This window comes from Lynx canadensis, chromosome A1 (genome assembly GCF_007474595.2).
Source record: "Lynx canadensis isolate LIC74 chromosome A1, mLynCan4.pri.v2, whole genome shotgun sequence".
Taxonomy (NCBI): Eukaryota; Metazoa; Chordata; class Mammalia; order Carnivora; family Felidae; genus Lynx; species Lynx canadensis.
Genome location: NC_044303.2, coordinates 115,983,170 through 116,002,209, shown reverse-complemented (window position 1 = coordinate 116,002,209; position 19,040 = coordinate 115,983,170). Strand labels below are relative to the sequence as shown.

General features: G+C 52.7%; 2 protein-coding genes across 6 annotated transcripts in view; one reads left to right on the top strand and one right to left on the bottom strand.

Annotated features, from left to right (window-relative positions):
* Positions 1–12,082, top strand: part of NRG2 (neuregulin 2) — a 185,235-nt gene extending 173,153 nt beyond the window's left edge. For 3 of the 5 annotated variants that reach the window (XM_030319541.1, XM_030319533.1, XM_030319524.1), the window contains 5 exons: positions 4,998–5,100; positions 7,493–7,616; positions 7,942–8,069; positions 8,900–9,127; positions 11,252–12,082. In XM_030319541.1, the coding sequence (XP_030175401.1) occupies positions 4,998–5,100; positions 7,493–7,616; positions 7,942–8,069; positions 8,900–9,127; positions 11,252–12,005 (1,337 nt within the window). In that variant the 3' untranslated portion in view covers positions 12,006–12,082. Of the gene's footprint in view, positions 1–1,228; positions 1,253–4,997; positions 5,101–7,492; positions 7,617–7,941; positions 8,070–8,899; positions 9,128–11,251 lie in introns of all 5 variants that reach the window. The other 2 variants (XM_030319506.1, XM_030319516.1) reach the window with 1 other exon arrangement.
* A 4,219-nt stretch (positions 12,083–16,301) lies between these two features.
* Positions 16,302–19,040, bottom strand: part of PSD2 (pleckstrin and Sec7 domain containing 2) — a 34,805-nt gene continuing 32,066 nt past the window's right edge. The window contains 1 exon segment of the mRNA XM_032593006.1: positions 16,302–17,644. Within this exon segment, the coding sequence (XP_032448897.1) occupies positions 17,435–17,644 (210 nt within the window). The 3' untranslated portion in view covers positions 16,302–17,434.

Sequence of the window (19,040 nt, the reverse complement as noted above, 5' to 3'; positions counted from 1 at the left end):
CCCGCTGTCCAGGCCTCTCATGTCTTCCTCTCACTGCATATAGATGCTTTTGACAGATGAGGAAACAGAGACTAGACTTGCCCACGTGCACACAGCAAATTAGGGACAAAACTGAAACTCAGAGCCTGCAGACAGGCGCTGTCTACAGTAGAATGGTAGGTGAGCTTTTCAGAAACACTGTTGAGATTTCTGGGCTGCCACCCCACAGCCTGATCCCATCGGTCTGGATGATTCTGAGGTACGGCCGGGTAGCAGAGTTCCCAGAGCTCCAATGTGAACAGAGAAGACTCTAAGAGGTGGATAGGCCTCGTACACTTGGAGACACAGTGGGTCTGGGGCAGGGCTGACCCTTGGGCCCTTTGATCTCGATGGCGTGGGCGCCCACCTCACAGGGCTCTGAAAGCGCACCTGTACAACACGATCGACTTCAGAGTGCTACTGGCTCACCGTCTGACACGCGTATTCCACAGGTGAACCCACCTGTCTCTTCCTAGAAGTTGCAGTTTGCTTTTCTAAGTGGTGAAATCAGGACCCGACCCCAAGGCCTAGGCCCTGTAGGCATCTAAGGTGTTGGAAGTGTCAAGATGTGGCAAGTGACCTGCTGGCTGGAGCCTCCTCCTGTCCCCACAAACTCAGGAGTCTTCATGCCCAGGCTCCCAGGAGAGGGGCCTTTGGAGGCAGGACAGGGACAAGGACCAGTCTGGGCACCCCATGCCCTCGTTCTGAACAGAAAAAAGGGCCCGGTGAACGAGCTCAGGGCCGAGCAGGCAGTCTCCAGGAGGGGTGTGGGAGTGTGGAAGGCCTGGCCCTGGAGCTGGGAGCAGGGGGAAACAGGGTTCCTCAGACCCCCACCCCCACTCACCTTTCCTCCCTGGGGACATCTGCTGACTGACTTGCGCCTCTGCCTCCCCATCAGGTACTAACCCCACAGCTCATCTCTAAAGAACCTGCCCTGCCTGCTGATCCTAACATTTCCTCTTTCCACCCCCCTCAGGGCTCTTGGGGACTGGGTGCCAGGGCAGGGGTTCAGGAGGCCGGGAGGGGACACCACTAACCTGCTTTCACCTCACAGGCTGGCTGCTGGTGTCTGAAGAATCCTGACCAACGTTTCTCTCTCTCTCTCTCTCTCTCTCTCTCTCTCTCCTGCCCTCCCCGCTCCCCAATCTCTCTCTGTATCTCTCCCTCCATCCCCTCCCCTCTCTGACCCTGCTCTCTTCTGCACTGCCAGAGCATCTTGGATTTGAACTAAAGGGTATGAAGCTCTATGTGTCAGTCAGTGCCATCCACCCCAGCCCTCTCCACAGCCTCTGACACCATGTGTGCTCGTTTCCTTTCCAAAAAACGGAAAAGGGATGATTCCAAAAATCTCCCCTGGCCCTCCCAAGATGTCCCATCATAAACTAGGTTGATTTGGGGGAGACAAGAGACGGGCGGAATAGGTGCCCCCAGTGTACAGCGGGGCCCCCTCGCCTGAGGCCTCACTGGGGGAGGAGCTTCCCGAAGCTGATGCCCAAAGCGTTGGCCAGACAAGAGACAGGCCCCTGGAGAGCTGGTGTCCGGAAGCCATGAAATCCTGGCTTGGAGAGTTGTGCAGAGAGGCACCCTCTTTAATTTGACTTTAATTCTCCTTCCTTTTCCCACTTCCATCTCAACTGCTTTTCATTCTGCACCACGCTGGCAGCTAATAATGCCCATTTGTCTCTGCCCCCTGCCCCGTGTCTGTCTGCCAGGCTTTGCCATCTGCTTGAGGCTGTCATTCCCTTCATGATCTGTCTCCACAATGGTATGCGTGTTCGCCTGTGGGCCAGACGAGCAAGGGTCAAGGGTGAGCCGGCCTCCGGTGCTCACCCTCCTGCCCCCCCCTCAGCTCAGAACCTTACCTCCCTCCCACTTCTTCCCTCTGGCCCCTGGGAGACACAATGAATGGAAAGGGACTTGGAGGCAGCGTTCTGTCCTCTCTCTGAGCTGGGAGGCTCCACCCAGGCTTAAATGGAGAGATGCAGGGACTCGGAGGGGTCAAGGCTTCGGTGGGGTCAGACCTCAGAGGCGGTGCAGAGCCTGCAGTTCTGAAAAGGCTGTTCTTGAGGCAGGTCTGGAGAGGCCCCGCTTCCCTCACCACCCAGCCCCTATCAGCTCTCCTCAGAAGATAGAGCTAAAAGCCTGTGGAAGTGTGTGTGTCTATGTGCTGCTGGTGATGGGACGGGAGGAGAGGGGTGAGTCTGCGTGTGACGGTGCACGACACGAACCTGCAGGGGTGTGTGTGTTGTGGGGGGGGGGGACGTCACACGCCTTGTTAGGTCTCTCTGTGCAGGATGTGAGTGCACAGAGGCACACAGCAGGGCGTCTTTGTGTTAAGGGCTGAGTGCTGTGCAGGTGGAACTGGGAGGGTGCGGAGGTGAGTGTGCGCGTGTGCGAATAAATGCCTGTGTCTGTAATGGCGGTCTGTATGTCCATTCGTGCACCAACTCGACAGACATCTACTGAACCCCAGAATTTGCCAACTCTGGCGATCTGGCATGCAGAGTCCCTGCCTTCCTGGCACTCAAATTCACAGTATGAGACACACAACAAATAGGAAAGATAGCAGGTGGTGGTAAGTGCCCTACTGAAAATAAAAGAAGGTGATGGGAGGGTGCCAAGCTGGAGACAGAGTTACTTTAGCTAAGTGGCCAGGAAAGGCTGATGCAATGAGGTAGCATCTGCGCTAAAACCTGATAAAAAGTAGCCAGCCCTGCAAACAACTGGAGGAGGGTGTTGGAGGCAAGTTAGGGAGGGTGTGGTTGGAGCGGGCTTGCCTTGCTCAGTGGACAGAAGGAATGCCAGCGACTTTGGTCACAGAAGACATGGGGACTGAACCAATGACGAGATGTAAAAGGAGGGCTGAGATGGTAACCCAGGCCTCCTAGGCCATGGCAGGTCTTTGGGTTGTATTTGAATTGCAGGGGGCGGCCATTGTGAGTTTGAAGCCAAGGAGTAAACGATCTGCAGGCTTGGGGGCAGAGAATGGACTGGGTTGGGAGACAGGCTGGGGAGCAGTGGAAGCAAGGAAGCCTGTCAGAAGGTGACCTGCTATCCAGGTGAGAGATGACACCATCCTGGACTGAGCTAGAAGCAGTGGAAGTGGCCAAACCCAGAATCTACTTGGGAGGCAGAGCTGAGAAGACTTGCTGAAGGACTAGGTATCAGAGCAGGCGGGGAGAAAGGAGTCATCAGCAGTGATGCCAAGTTCAGGGCCTGAGCAATAGGGGAGGTGGTGCGACCACTGACGACATGGGAAGGGCCAGGAGCAGGTATGGAAAGAGGCTGGGGAATCAGCACTTCTGTTTGGCTGTGGCCCTTGGGTAGAGCAGTCTGGAGCTCAGGCAGAAGTCAGAGCAGGAGACACAAATTTGAGAGTCCCCTGCATACAGATGGTATTTAAAGTCTGAGCTGGGTGAGATCATGAGGGGAGAGAGGGCACGTGGAGGAAGGAAAGAAGCCTGAGAGCTCTGGGCCCTTCTACCTTGCAGGCCACATAGAAGAGTAGGAAGCAGCAACTGAACAGGTCAGCCAGTGAAAGAGGGCGACACCCAGGAAAGAAGAGCCATCCAGGGGGAGTGGGCGCAACAGGGGGAGTGAGCCGAGAGGGAAGCAAATGACCACAGGACTTGGAAGTGGGTAGTTGTTGGTGACCATGACCAGAGTGGTCTCCGAGGAATGACAGAGACAGATGCCCCACTGGAGAGGACTGGGAGTGGGCAGGGATGAGAACCAGAAGCAGGATATGGACCACAGAGCCCAGAGATGGGGGGCCAGGGTGGAGGGTTAAGACTGCATGAGTGTGTGTGTGTGTGTGTGTGTGTGCGCGCACACACACACTTCTCTAGACACGTATGAGTGTATCTTTGTGAAGGGATCTGTGTGCAGATAGCCAGAGCCCTAAAGGTATGTGTGTCTAGAGGGTTTGTACTCGCAGTTTTTGCTGGTTGGTGTACACAGGAGGGGCTGCAAGTCCAAGGACTTCAGGACATTTCCAGGGCTCTACTACGGTGCTGGGGTCTAGCCTCCACCTATCCCTGTGCTGGGGGGAGGGGGCCATGTGGAGGGGCCAGCTGGCAGGTACAGGTGGGGGCAGGGGATGCCTAGGCTGCTGCTGTCACCTTTTTCCTTTTCTTCCTCCTGGTTTTCTCTGCTCTAGACGGGCAAGAGTTGCCCCACCAAGAAGTAGGAGGTGGAAGGGATGGCTGGTTCTTTTTGAGACCCAGCCTAGCTCAACCCCTCAGAAAGGGTGGCAGCTGCTCCTTGAGCACAAGAACTTTCCTAGGCACCAAGGGCTATGCTGCCATTCGTGGGTTTCTCAAAAGCAAAGGGAAGGGCTGGTATGGGCCAGGGCCACATGCTATCCAGGGTGCAGGAACAAATCAAGGCCTTTCTCTCTATGCCCTCCTCCATGGGCCTGGTCTGCTCTGTCCCTGCTCCTGGCGTCCCTCCTAAGTCCAGCCTCTGGGTCTGATGTCCTGTCTGATGTCCTTGCCTTTCTTAGCAAAGCAGAAATGGCAAGCCAGCTCTGCCGAGCGTCTACATGTTCACTGCCATGAAGAACAGCTCTCCCCAACCCATCCAGGCTCTTTGAAGCCATCAGGCCATAGTGGAGCAGGGCAAGGTTGCTGGCCAAGCCGGGTTGCCCTCGCCTGTGGCCTTTGGAATTTCACCTCCATCCCACCCACCCCCACCCCCTGCATTTTCCATTCATGTGCTCTGGGCAGGGTGTAGGGTTTGGGAAGGTGAATTCAGTCACTTGTGAGCAGATCACGTGTGGGAGGATTTAGGGGCAACAGAAAGCAATCCAGAAGGGAGGGACTAGCTGGGGAAGGAGGAGATGCAAAGGAGCTGGGAGGCCCTGAGCTGGAGGGAGCCCAAAGCTTTGGGGGCAGGTGGGGGTGGGTTCTTTGCACCACTTTCCCCTTGGATCTGCCTCCTGCCCTGCCCCCTCACATCCTCTTCTTCTGCCTCTGCAGAAGCCGAGGAGCTGTACCAGAAGAGGGTCCTGACTATCACCGGTATCTGCGTGGCTCTGCTGGTCGTGGGCATTGTCTGCGTGGTCGCCTACTGCAAGACTAAGTGAGTGTCAGACACTCAGGCCTGCAGTAGGCCAACTAGGGATGGGCCTCCAGGACTGCTTTTGTGAAAACAGTCTCTCTCCACCCCCCGCCCTCCCACACACACCCTCCCCATGTCTGGCCTGGCCACCCCCTTATGCCCCAACAGCCCCTTCAGGGGCCTCTGCAGCTGGTGTGGAGAGGAAGGGCTGGGCCAAGAAGCAGGAGCAGAGGGTAGGAGGGACAGGCCCCAGAGGAATGAACAAGAATTGTTGTGAGCACGAGTGTTGGAAGAAGACAGATCTGGGTTTGAATTCAGCTCTCCCATTTACCATGACCCTGAGTAAATTGACGGATCTCTCGGAGTCCTCATCTGTAAAGCGGGAGTGATCCTAGTATGTACCTCAGACGACACTGTGAAGGGGCATCTGCCTTATCAAGTAGGCTGGTGCTGGAGCAGTGTTGGGAGTGAGGAAGCACAGAAAAGAAGGCTGCATTCCCAGTGGAAAAAGAGACCTTGGGACATACTGCCTCGTCTCACTTGGGAGCGGGCCAGGCCAGAGCCCAGAGAAGATGAGGCCGGGTCACTTCTGGGCAGAGGAAAGATGGGGCGGAACTTTAGAGCAAGGGGAAGAAAGGTGCAGAAAGGGTGCTGCCAGTTCCTGTACAAGAGTGCAGGCTGACAGACAAATGTGGGAAAGGGTCAGCTGTGTTCCTAGAGCACGAGCAGCCCAGACTAGTTGGAGTAATTCTGGGGTCAAGGAAAAGGCATGAGTCTAAAAAGACAGCTGGAACCTAGATAGTATCATAGGACATTGAATCCCAAGCTAGGAAGCCTGGGTTTATTCTATAAATGATAGGGAGCCAATGAAGGTTGTAGAGTGATGTAGTGCAGAAAAAATGATAGGTTTGTCCCATCCATTCTTATCCAGAAAGCAAGGTCTGGGCATAGCCACCATTTAGTGCACTGAGTCCCGTGGTCTTGACTCCTGCTATGCCTGTCTATGGGATCTAAGGCCCTGCCGGCCTTGGGATTTGGGGCTCAAGGATCCCAGAGGAGACTGGGCCCAGGTAGGGAAAAATGAGGTCAAGAACTAGTGGAAAAGCAAGCCCCTATTCTAACCTCATTCATTTCTTCAACAAACTTTCATTCACTGCCTGCTAGATACCAGGCCCTGCACCAGGCCCATGGCCAGTGCTCTAAGCAAGATGTCCAGTGTGATAAGATACATTGCAGGGGTGCCTAACTTTGTCTGGAAGGCAAGAAGGGTTTCTCTGAGGAAGCAGCATTTAGGCTGAGCCTAAGAGAAGAGCAGGAGTTAGCAGGTGAAGAAGAGGCAGAGAGTGTGCTCCATTGGGATGTAACAGTATGTGCAGAGGTCCAAAGGGTAGAGAGGGCAGCATGGTGGGGGATCAGAAATAAGCCCCCCAAGGATACAGCAAGCTAGGGCAGTGAGAGGGCACTGAGAGAGGGCCAGCGATGGGTTTTGTTGTTTTTGGTTTTTAATGTTTATTTTTGAGAGAGAGCATGAGCAGGGGAGCACAGAGGCTCTGAAGCAGGCTTTGTGCTGACAGCAGAGAGCCCAATGCAGGATCTGAACTCACGAACCATGAGATCATGACCTGAGCCCAAGTCGGACGCTTAACCGACTGAGCCGCCCAGGCACCCCCAATGAAGGGTTTTAAATGGGAGTGACATGATTAGACTTGTTGATTACAGAACAAATGTGTTGGGCACTTAATATGGCCAATGTAAAGTAGTCCCACAGGCCCCTGACCATAGCACCATGTTTTATTTTTCTCATTGCATTTTACTGAAAGTATCTTGTTTATTAATTTGTTTATGTGTTTATTATCTGCCTCCCCTACTGGCCTGCCAGCCCCACGAGGGTAGGGATTGTGTCTGTCTCCTTCACTGTTCCAAAACAGCATCTGGCACATAGCAAAAACCCAAGAAAGAGCAAATGAATGAATGAATGGGTGGGTGGGTGGGCCAGTGCCTGAATATTTTATCTGCTCTTAATTCTCAGGTGACTTTGGGATGGGTAAATGGTCACCCCACTTTAAGATGAGGAAAGTGAACCATGGAGAGTTTAAGTAACTGGCCCAGGATTACATAGCTAGGATGTAGTAGAGCCAAAGCTCTCTCAGCAGAGCCAAAGCTCTCTCAGCAGAGCCAAAGCTCAGAACCACTATGCTCAGGTCCTGCTGAATTCAAGCTCGTGGTGATAGTGGAGGAGGCAGACCAGCGGGGGGTCCTGGCTGAGAGCAGGCTGAGCACAGGGAACAGCGGTAGCAGGAGACTGCCCCGGCATCCAGGGCAGAGGTAGAAGAGTTCCCCTGGAGGGACAGCTAGGGAATTTCATACATTGTATGGGGTGGGGGGGTGGCTAACACACCCTTCTCCTATACAGAAAACAGCGGAAGCAGATGCACAATCACCTCCGGCAGAACATGTGCCCAGCCCACCAGAATCGGAGCTTGGCCAACGGGCCCAGCCACCCCCGGCTGGACCCTGAGGAGATCCAGATGGCAGATGTGAGTGGTGTTACCAGAACCCCTTCACTGTACCGCCAGCCTTTGTCACGTGCCCTGCAAGGAAGGGCCGGGGCAGCAGCCAGCCCATCCCATGCTCAGCCTTGCCCGCTAGCCTCGCCTAGCCTCACCAGAATGACTGGCCTCGCTTTGCCCACTTCCTTAAGGGGTTGATTCGCTGGGGCCACCGCTGCCCTAACATCAAGTCACTTATCCAGTGGACCACTCCCCAACCTGAAGCTTAGTGCTTCACTTCCCCATCCCCACCCGGAAGGAGGGCTGACCCACTCACTCGTCACTAACTCCCGCCCAACTGTGTCTGTTGCAGTATATCTCCAAGAATGTGCCAGCCACAGACCATGTCATCCGGAGGGAAACGGAGACCACCTTCTCTGGGAGCCACTCCTGTTCTCCTTCTCACCACTGTTCCACAGCCACACCCACCTCCAGCCACAGGTGGGCACCACCCAGGCCCACAGAGATTTGCAGACTCCTGTATGCACACCCACAGAAAGCACTAACACATATGCCCGGAGACACACAAAGAAACCTCCCAGCCAGGCTATGCCCTGTACTGAGGGTCCCTCTGAGTCAAGGGATATAGGTAAAGGACTTCAGACCGGAACCCACCACCAAACATTCATCCATCCTCAGGGGACCAGATTCCCTTTTCCAGTCTAAACCAGCCCCAGAGGAACAACAGCATCACTGGGCTCCCACCTAACATATAGTTTTGGTTGGACCTCATTAGCACCACATTATCTGGCATAAAATGCTTCCTCATCCAAACATCCAGACCTATTAGATGCTCTCTCCTGAGTTTGCTTTTACGAACCTAGTCCACCTTAGCCTCCTTTTCTTTGTTCACCCAAGCACAAAGGTTCATACAGCTCAGTAACATGGTTGGCCTCCTTCTTCCCTGGGGAACAGCATGGACTAGGCCGGGCCCCCATGTATTGGCCACTAGGGCTGCGCTCCTGACATAAGAGGCTAAGGATCATGGGAATGGACCCGGGGCCCCGGGCTGAGACTAGGGGGAGGTTGGTTGTACGAAGGAAAAGAAAAGGCTTACACCTGTTGGGGCTCACCCATCCACAGGACCCTAGCCCTCCTTTTCCCTCCATCATACTACACGTCAGCTCAGAGTGGAGAAGGGCATTGAGCTGAGGGTGCCTGAAATGAAATGAAGAACCGGGGGGGGGGGGGGGGGGGGACCTGGGACCACACCTGTTAGGCTGTCCTGCCCCTTCCCGATCCCCCACCTCACCTCCACCTGGCTTCTCTAGGCATGAGAGCCACACGTGGAGCCTGGAACGTTCTGAAAGCCTGACCTCTGACTCCCAGTCGGGCATCATGCTGTCATCAGTGGGCACCAGCAAGTGCAACAGCCCAGCGTGTGTGGAGGCCCGGGCACGGCGGGCAGCGGCCTACAGCCTGGAGGAGCGGCGCAGGGCTGCCGTGCCACCTTACCACGACTCCGTAGACTCTCTGCGTGACTCCCCACATAGCGAGAGGTCAGTTCCTATCTTGTGTCCTGTGCCCCACCTTGGCCAGAGGACTGGCACCAATGACCCAGGGCCGACCCTTAGGGCACCTCAGAGACACTCCAAAAATTCCCATGTCCATTTTTCAGACGGGCAAGCAAGGTCCCTGAAAGGTGGAATGATCTGCTCAGGGTGATGTTAATGACAGACTGGGACTGAGTTTGAGCCAGTGGACCCTGGTGTGGAGTGACCATCTAATTTAATTGTCCTACTGGGACACTTTTCAAAGTTGAAGAGGATGCTATAATTGCACTAGAACATCAGGAACAAACAGTGGCTGTTCTGGACAAGCCAGAACATATGGTAGCCCTACCCTGGTGTCACCTAGAGGCCCCATGTCCCAGTGGGAACAGAAAGACACCAAGATCGAGCAGACTGAAGGGTGGGAGGGGAGGCTGTCTGCAAAGAGAATGACCAGGGCAGGCTGGGCATGAGCCAAGAAGGACTGCAGGCCCTGGCAGTATCAGCAACAAGGCCCAGGGATCAAGACACCATTGGGTTTCCGAGCAGTGGCTGCACTGAGAACCAGGAAACTCCCCTTCTTCCCTGACTCCAAGCCAGGAGTCATAGGAGGCCAGCCCTCTACGTTGCTCAGCCCTCCAGTGGCCCTTAGCAAGTGGGGTCTGTGGGAGGAGAGTAGAGGAAGGTGCATAGTACTGGGAACTCCAGGCTGGAGTGGAGGGAGAGGAAATGTTCTCTGGCTCTAACTTCACCTACTCCCTGCCAGCCCTCACTGAGCAGGCCTGCCTGGGGGTCCAGAGACAGTCCATCTAGTTTTTGCTACTGAGAAGCTCCCAGCCATAGACACAAACCACTGAAGCTCACAGCGTCCTATGGAACGTGCTAAGCACAGGACATCCCAGCAGGACAGACAGACCCAGCCTAACTGCAGGCTCTAGGAAGCAGCCAGGTTTTCCATACCCAACCTTTTAAAGCCCAGCTCCACCACCTGTGTGATTTGCAGCAGGTTGATCACCTGTGCCTTGTTTCCTCAGCTGTGGAACATGAAAAACAATACCTATCATGCATGGTTCTTGCGAAGGCCATCAGAGATCATGTGCACAAAGCTCTCTGACTCCTACTTGGCTACACTAGGTTGTTATCAATCATTATCAATAGCAACAGAACTTCTTACTGGTTGGGAGGCAGAGAGACAGGGAGAGCTTTCCAGGCAACGGAGTACCTTGAGCTGTACTAGCAGAGGCACTTAAGAACATTGCTAGTGAGTGAGATGCCCAGAGCAGGGTGAGATGTACGGACAATGGAGCTGGGCCTCAACAGGTAGGCTGGGGCCAGGTAGATGGCTGATGGCCCTGAGGCAGGAAGGGCCTCCTTAAGCAAAACTGACTTTAAAAGATTGCTTTGGAAACTGCATACAGTGGAGGAGAGACCCTGGAGCTGGGGAATAACCAGAGTGAACAATTAGGCCCAGGTCGAGGTAGAGCAGGGCAAAGGGTGTGTTCCAGGAGGTGGGGTATGGTGGTTAACTGGATGTCCATGTGGGAGAGGGAAGTCAGACGATCCAGAAAGAGAGTAATAAGGGCTCTGGAGAGCAGAGAAGCATAAGTCCTGGTTCTGCCTGGCATCGGTTCAAATCCCAGCCCTACTACTTCCGGGTTGCGTGAACCTTGAGCAAGTCACTTAAATGTTCTGAGTCTCAGTTTTCTCATGTGTGGTATGGGACTAACGTAAGGGTCTTACAGAATTACCGTATTAGATGAAATGGTGCATGTAAAATGCCCCAATCTGAGCCTGACCCAAAGTAACAGTTCAAGAATATTGGTGACTGTGTGCATCCCTCACACCAAAAGGACCGTTCACGTTGGAGCATCAGGAAGGCAGTGGCACCGGCACATCCCATGTGATACGTTTATGGAATCATTCCAACAACAGCCTGGAATGAGCACTGTGGTTATCCCCTCTTAACACATAAGGAAACCGAGCCTGGGGGAGGTTAAGGAAATTGCTTAAGGTCACTGAGGGCTGCCACCATCATTCGGGAGGGCGGGATCCCAGGCACTACCAGTGGTCCACCTCTTCCACCGCAACCCATAACCCGTAACCCCCAGCCCACGCCTCTGCATCTCTCCGCAGGTACGTGTCGGCACTGACCACGCCCGCGCGCCTTTCTCCAGTGGACTTCCACTACTCGCTGGCCACGCAGGTGCCGACTTTTGAGATCACGTCCCCCAACTCCGCTCACGCAGTGTCGCTGCCGCCGGCCGCACCCATCAGCTACCGCCTGGCGGAGCAGCAGCCGCTTCTGCGGCAGCCGGCGCCCCCTGGCCCCGGGCCGGGACCCGGCGCGGACATGCAGCGCAGCTACGACAGCTACTACTACCCCGCGGCGGGGCCCGGGCCGCGGCGCGGGGCCTGCGCGCTGGGCGGCAGCCTGGGCAGCCTGCCCGCCAGCCCCTTCCGCATCCCGGAGGACGATGAGTACGAGACCACGCAGGAGTGCGCGCCCCCTCCCCCACCGCGGCCGCGCGCCCGCGGCGCGTCCCGCAGGACGTCGGCGGGGCCCCGGCGCTGGCGCCGCTCGCGCCTCAACGGGCTGGCGGCGCAGCGCGCACGCGCGGCGCGGGACTCGCTGTCGCTGAGCAGCGGCTCGGGTGGCGGCTCGGCCTCAGGCTCGGACGACGACGCGGACGGGGCGCTGGCGGCCGAGAGTACGCCTTTCCTCGGCCTGCGCGCGGCGCACGATGCGCTGCGCTCGGACTCGCCGCCGCTGTGCCCGGCGGCCGACAGCAGGACTTACTACTCCCTGGACAGCCACAGCACGCGGGCCAGCAGCAGACACAGCCGCGGGCCCCCCCCGCGGAGCAAGCAGGACTCGGCGCCCCTCTAGGGGCCCCCGCCGCCCCGCCGCCCCCCTCCGCCTCGCCTGCCCCACTGTCTTTACGGAGAACAGAGACCACCGCCTGGAGAGAGAAAGGAGGAAAAAAAGAAATAAAAATATTTTTATTTTCTATAAAAGGAAAAAGGTATAACAAAATGTTTTATTTTCATTTTAGCAAAAATTGTCTTATAATACTAGCTAACGGCAAAGACGTTTTTATAGGGAAACTATTTATATGTAACATCCTGATTTACAGCTTCGGAAAAAAAAAAAGAAACAACAAAAAAAAAGAGAGATGGGCCAATTTTTTGACTCTTTAATAGAAACCTATATTGTGGTGCCTTTTGCTGTACGCTAATCTGGAGCTCCTGGAGAGAAGTCTGGGTTGTGGGTGGGGTGGGGTGGGGTGGGGCTGAGGGGACTGTAGGATCCCCAGCTGGCAGGGGTGAGAGGAAGCCGGCAAAGAAAAGACTGCTGGGTGCTAGTGGGGGCAAGGGTGGGGGCTGGGAGGGGATCCGCCCTGAGGAAGGAAATGAGGACAGGAGTAGCTTTGCCCTCAGGCAAGATCTTCAGGCCCCCGACACCCTGAGGAGAAGGCGAGGAGAAGGTGGGGATCCTAGGCTTGGAGCTAGAGTTGGGGTCAGGTAACTTTTGGGGGGGGGGGGACTTGAGGCCCAGCGACAGCAACCAGAATGGGGAGGGGGCCACCCTGCTCCTCATAGCTGCTAAGGGAGGGGGCACTAAGAGGTCTTCCCAACAGCACCGGCCCCAGGGAGGAGGCAGCTCTGCCAGGGCCCCAAAGTTCCAGCTCCTCCTCCCCTGTGGCCTCCAGGATGCCCTTCCGTCCTCTGCAGCACCTTCGTTTACAGGTTGTCTTTTCTATTTTATGCCTGCATGTCCTTTGCATTTCAGATTCTTTAGATTGGATGCATGGTCACGCTGGGACCGAGAAGAGCCACTCCACAGTGTATTTGATTCCCCTTTTAGCAATAAAGTAACACCATTTCCTTCCAGACCCCAAGCCACCTACGAATTCCACTCCCTCCCCACCCCGCAAAACTGGGTCCACTGCTAATTTGTCAAAAGGTAATTGTTTAAACAAACAAACAAATGAGAACCCTGCCCTGAAATGTCCAAACACCTGACTGTTGACACTTGAACATTTTTATATTATAAATAAAATCAGAAATAACTCATGTTTGACTGTGTGTGCCTAGCCCCCAGGTGAGAATGAGGACCTGGGTGGAGATGGATGGATGTTGGGGTGGAGATTGGAGAGGGCCAGGCTAGTCCCTGGGAAGAAGAGACTGTCCCTCTAATCTCCCTGGCTTCAGCTCCCAGGACAGGCTCCAACCCTCCTCCCTCCTCCAAGATTATTCACCGGGTATCCCCCCTGGCTTCTGGGGAACCTGGCCAAGGGGCTGATGCAGATTACTCTGCTTTGAGCTCAGCCTCAGACCTCTGGCCCACTTCCTACCCTGGAGCTCCTGGGGCTGGACTGAGGCAACAATTTCCGGGCCTATGTGGGTGAGGAGGGAAGGGTTGTGGGATTGGCACTGGGGCAGCTGAGGCAAGATGACCCTTGGGGCCTCAAGCATGTCACAGGCAAAGCCTGGACATGCAAGGTGGCATAATGGGTACCCTTGGCTGCCAGGAAGACCACAGCTGCTGCAGCTTGTAAGCCCACAGGGTGTTGTGCTTTTCCCAACTTTATAGCCCCTCAGAGCCAGGGCCTGTTTAAACCTGCAGTCCCTGAGGAAGGCATGGAGAAGGCAGATGGCGGTCCAGGGTGCATAAGCCTTTTCCCTCATTGATTAATTTATTAAACCAGTGCCAGGATCCCTTATGTTCCATCCGGACACAAGGAAGTCGTCTATCCAAAGAGCTCAGGTGGTTGACGTGTGTGCACACATGCACGATCGCCCCCAGAATGTGTGTGGTCGCTTTCAAGACCTACAAATGGGAGGGACAGAGAGGCTTCATTAAGGCTGAGAGGGGCGGAGTTCAAATTCTAGCTCCGCCCCTCACGGGCTATATGACTTCTCTAGGCCACTGTTTCCTCAGCTGTTAAAGGGTGATGCCGATACCTACCTCAAAGGGTTACTGTGGAGATTATCTATAAAGCACCCAGTATTGCTTCTGGCATATGATGCTTATTAGTGGCTAATTTGATGATGATGATGGTATCCTGTGCCTTGCATTCTTGAATCACGCAGAGTGGCAAAAACTGGGTGAAGGGACGTGATGGGGAAAAGTAAAGAAAGGACTAAAGTTATGGTGTTCATTGTGGGGGGCTGGGGGGGATAAGTACCTGTTATAAAAAAAAACAAAGGAAAATAAAGAACTGAATCGTACATAAACCTGCAAATCACCTCTCCCAGGGCCCATCTGATGATCTCATCCAAATCCCTTTGCTGGCTCTGAGTTTGCTGTTGGCTTTAAGCTTTTCTAACAGCCAATAATTCCTCTATGTGATTTCTGACCTCTATGTGAACCCCAATGGTCGTGAATGACCTCTTGGTGAACCTATTGGCCTTTTCGGGAGCCCTCAGTGTCAATATGACCCTTCTGAGGGCTCGGAGTTGCTGTTACCTTCTAAATTTTCAGTCAGAAACCACCTCTGTGACTTCAGTGAACCCACTGACCTCTTTGTGAACCCCAGTAATTGTGAGTGACCTCTCAGTGAACCCATTGGACTTCTCATGACCCCAAATAATTGTATCAAGTGATTTGGTAGCGTTGTTAGCTGCTCTGGATTCTAAAATACCTACTGAGAGTCTAAGGCCAGAACCTAATCTGTCACCCATTCATTTCCCAAGCGTGAATGGGACCTGGGAGCCGGTGTGGCCAGAGAGGCTCTTTTTCCCTTGTGCCTCCCAAATTGATGCCTTAGGGCATCTTTAGTGGCCCATCAGGAAGAGGTATAGCCCTGTCCCCCACAAGCACTTAGGACATTCTGGAGACTTCCTGAGTTGGTGGTCTTCCCCACTCCTCCAATCTTTCGTCTTCTCTCTGCCAGGTCAGTTTTGGTTTTCTCCCCAGCGTTCCCAGGCTCCCAAATGGTAATGGTGACGTCCTGTCCCCCTCCCCACTAGACTGTGAGCCCCAGGTGGACAGGGAGCTGCTCAGTCCTCTTCTCACCACAGTATCCTCAGCACCTAGCACAGTGTGCGGCACTGTTGACCTTCACTGAATGAGAAAATGAAGGCTCAAAGAAACGCTGTGATCCAGGGTCAGTCCCCAGAAGTCCCTGAGTCTGCAGGGACCACCCGGTGGCGCAAACCACTTACTGCATCTTGCCTGTGGTCCTCCATCCTCTGGGTTTGGACAGTCCTGGAAAATGGGCATATTAGGGGCAGAGGTTGTGGGGGAATGTGATGGTCCATTAGAATGCAGGAAAAAAATATTAGAACTCTGATTTAGATTTATTTTCATCTCATCTTTTTAAATTTCTATTTTTGTGTATGTTTTATAATGTACATAATATTTTAGTACAGTAGTACATGTATATAATTTACAATAAATAATTATACAATTAAGAAAGTGAACTAAAGATTTTTTTACTGATGGGAGACATCACTAGTGCTCAGGGAAGCAGACCTGTCTGCAGCAGACAGAAGCCCGCTCCTCTGCTTTCATTCACCCGCCCTCGTGAGGTGGAGGGTGGGAAACTGACCCCAAAAATCAGAGACCTTTGAGCCAGCCTGGAGATAGTACAGAGAGCTCTTTTACATTACATTGCTCTTTCAATTTCATTTAAATGAACATTTACTTCCCCTCAGCAAAATGAAGGGGCCAGATGGTTTGGCTGTAAAATACACTTCAGCTGATCCAAATTAAATAACCTGGATTTAAATCACTACCTATTTTCACAGACTTCTACGTCCCTTGCATCAAATGGGAGCGTGCTTGTAAATGTTAGGTACTTAATAGATAAGCCAACCTTGCAACTAACTAAATATGTTACCACTGAGGTCAGAGTGCTGCCCAGACTAATCTATTTTAAAAATATAAAGGATTTGCTCATCATAGCTACACTGAGGGTCCCATCACCCCCACCACTTGTCAGTCTGAGGAATGCAGGGTTTACAGGATGCTAGTCTGTGATCATCGCAGGGCAGATTTGTCTACCCTTCCCAAGCATGTCCTTAGCTAGCCTTTGTGAGTCACTAGAAGAGTGAAAGAAGTATCAACTTAAAGAACAATCAGCCACTTCTTATTCCCTTTTTTTTTCAAGACCAGAAATTACTGGCTTCCATAACGTCTCCCCCCCACCCCCACAAACATCTTTGGGCTTGTTGACAAGTGGCTGTTGGCAAGGCAGAGTGTCTTTTATTCCTGTAGCAGTAGATCTGTACAAGAGGCCACCTCTGTAGCTCAGAGACCTGGCAGCACCAACATAAAGACCAAAATATAAACAGGGCCATGGTCCATCCCACTCACACCCTGCAATGCCTGTGGGACAGATGGGGTGGCATATACACACACTGTCTACTTATTCCAAAGCATCAACTGTAAGAGCAGAGTAAGTCACAGGTCAGCCGGAAGAGGGGAAAAGCAGTGAGAGGGGTTCAGCGCCGCCTCCACCTTCCCTCCCAGAGTGTCAGGGCCACCAAGGGACTAGATAGCAGCCCAGCAGCCCTCCTTGCTAACAGGTGGAGTGCTGAAATAGGCTTTTCCTTCATCATATTTCATCCTGATATCAGTTCCAAAATCATCTTTAAAGGGATTCCATATATATATATATATATATATATATATATATATATATATATAATTCTTATATATATATACATTTTTGTCCATATAAAAGAAAGCAGTAGTGGCCTCCATAAATGGAAGGTGAGGTGGACGCACACACGAGTGGAGACGACTTGGCATCAAGGGAACAGGCCCGGGTCCTGGATTATTGCAAAGGGAGACAGGAGAACAGGGCATGGTTCCAAAAGGTACAAGGTGGAGGGAGGAGAGGATGGTGCTGGTGGTCTGCAGACCCGCTGCTGGTCAAGTCTGAAGAAGGAGGAGGGGAACAGCCGAGGATCCAAGCTGAGACCTGGAGTCAAGTCCTGCCCTTGGAAATAAGGGAGATGAGGGGAGGAACTTGTGAGGAGGGGAGGGCCCGGGAAGCCAGCGGCCAGTCCTCCTTTCCCAGTGAGATGGTGTCTAGAACATGCATACAACTGGCCTACAAAATGAGGCTCCATGGTGGAGAGGAATATGAGGGCTGGGGAGAAGGTCTGAGGCCCGGAAAAACCCCAAGATGCAAGATCAACGCCATGAGTAAGCATCTCCATCTCCTTGGCCCACAGGGTTCTCTGCACCCCTCTGGCTGCCTGTCAACTGCCTGGAGCTGGTGCAAGTGGCCCCCAGCTGGAATTGTGCTCACTGACCCCTCTGGGGACATTCGCCTGCCTCTGGGGCTCGCCCATCCATGCCAGCTAAGTATCAGGCCCGGCGGTATCCTTCATGGCTTTGCTGCCAGTCACAGTCCCGTGGCCCTGACTGAGGGCCGGGCTTGAGTGTGTCTTGCGGAGAGAAGGGTCATCCCCTTCCAAGGTGGCCAGCCGGGCCTCAATCCGCTCCAGGTCATCTGAGCCCACTTTGATTTTCACAGCCAAGAGGTGGATATAGGTCTCATAACGGCTTTTCTGGAAAAAGGGCAGAGAAAGGCCAAAAACAAAGTCAAAGGACAAACAACAAAACACGAAAAAAGTATGTGTACTTTATGTGACAAAAGACTCATTTCCTTAATATTCAGAGAGCTCTCACAAATCAATAAAAAAGGAGATCAACAACCCAATAAAAAAAATAGGCAAGGGGCATGCACAGAAATGTCACTCACAATTTTAAATTTTCAAGTTAATTAGCTGTGATTTCTTGACTAGGACACCAAAAGCACTGACAACAAAACTAAAAAGAGACAAATGGGATTATGAAATTTAAAACTCATGTGTATCAAAGGACATGAACAACACAGTGAAAAGGCAATCCACAGAATGGAAAAAAATATTTGCAAATCATGTATGTAATAAGGGTCTAGTAGCCAGAAATCTATGAAATATATTAAAAACTGTAATTCAACAACAAAAACACAAACAACTCAATTAACAAATGGCAAATGTTGGAGCCCCTGGGCAGCTCAGTCGGTTAAGTGTCCGACTTCTACTCAGGTCACGATCTAACGGTTTGTGAGTTCGAGCCCCACGTCGGGCTCTGTGCTGACAGCTCAGAGCCTGGAGCCTGCTTCAGATTCTGTGTCTCCTTCTCTCTATGCCCCTCTCCTGCTTGCACTCTGTCTCTCAAAAATAAACAAACATTAAAAATTTTCAATTAAAAACATGGCAAATGTCTTGACTAGACATTTCTCCAAAGAAGGCATACAAATGGCCAATAAGCACATGAACAGATGCTCAACATCATTATCATCGGGGAAATGCGGATCAAAATCACAATGGGGTATCACCTCACACCTATTAGGACAACTACTATCAAAGAAAACTCAGCAACTAAGTGTTGGTGAGGATGTAGGGAACACTGGAATGGCACACTGCTTGCTGTAGAAAACAGTATGGCTTTTCTTCAGAAAGTGAAAAATAACAGGAGCACCGAGATGGTTCAGTGGGTTAAGCATCTACCTCTTGATATCAGCTCAGGTCATGAGCTCACAGTTTCTGAGTTCGAGCCTCGCGTCAGGCTCCACGCTGACAGTGCGGAGCCTGCTTGGGATTCTCTCTCTCCGTCTCTCCCTGCCCTTCCCCACCCCTCTCTCTCAAAATAAATAAATAAACTTAAAAAAATAAAGTGAAAAATAACATTATCTTGTGATTTAGCAATACCATTTTGGGGCATATACCCAAAAAAACTTAAGGCAGGATCTCAGAAATATTTGCACACCCATGTTCATAGCAACACTATTTATAAGAGCCGAGAGATGAAAGCAACCCAAATGTCCAGCAGTATATGAAAAGATAAGAAGTGGTATCTATATACAATGGAATATTATTCAGCCTAAAAAGGAAGTAAATTCTGACACAGGCCACAATG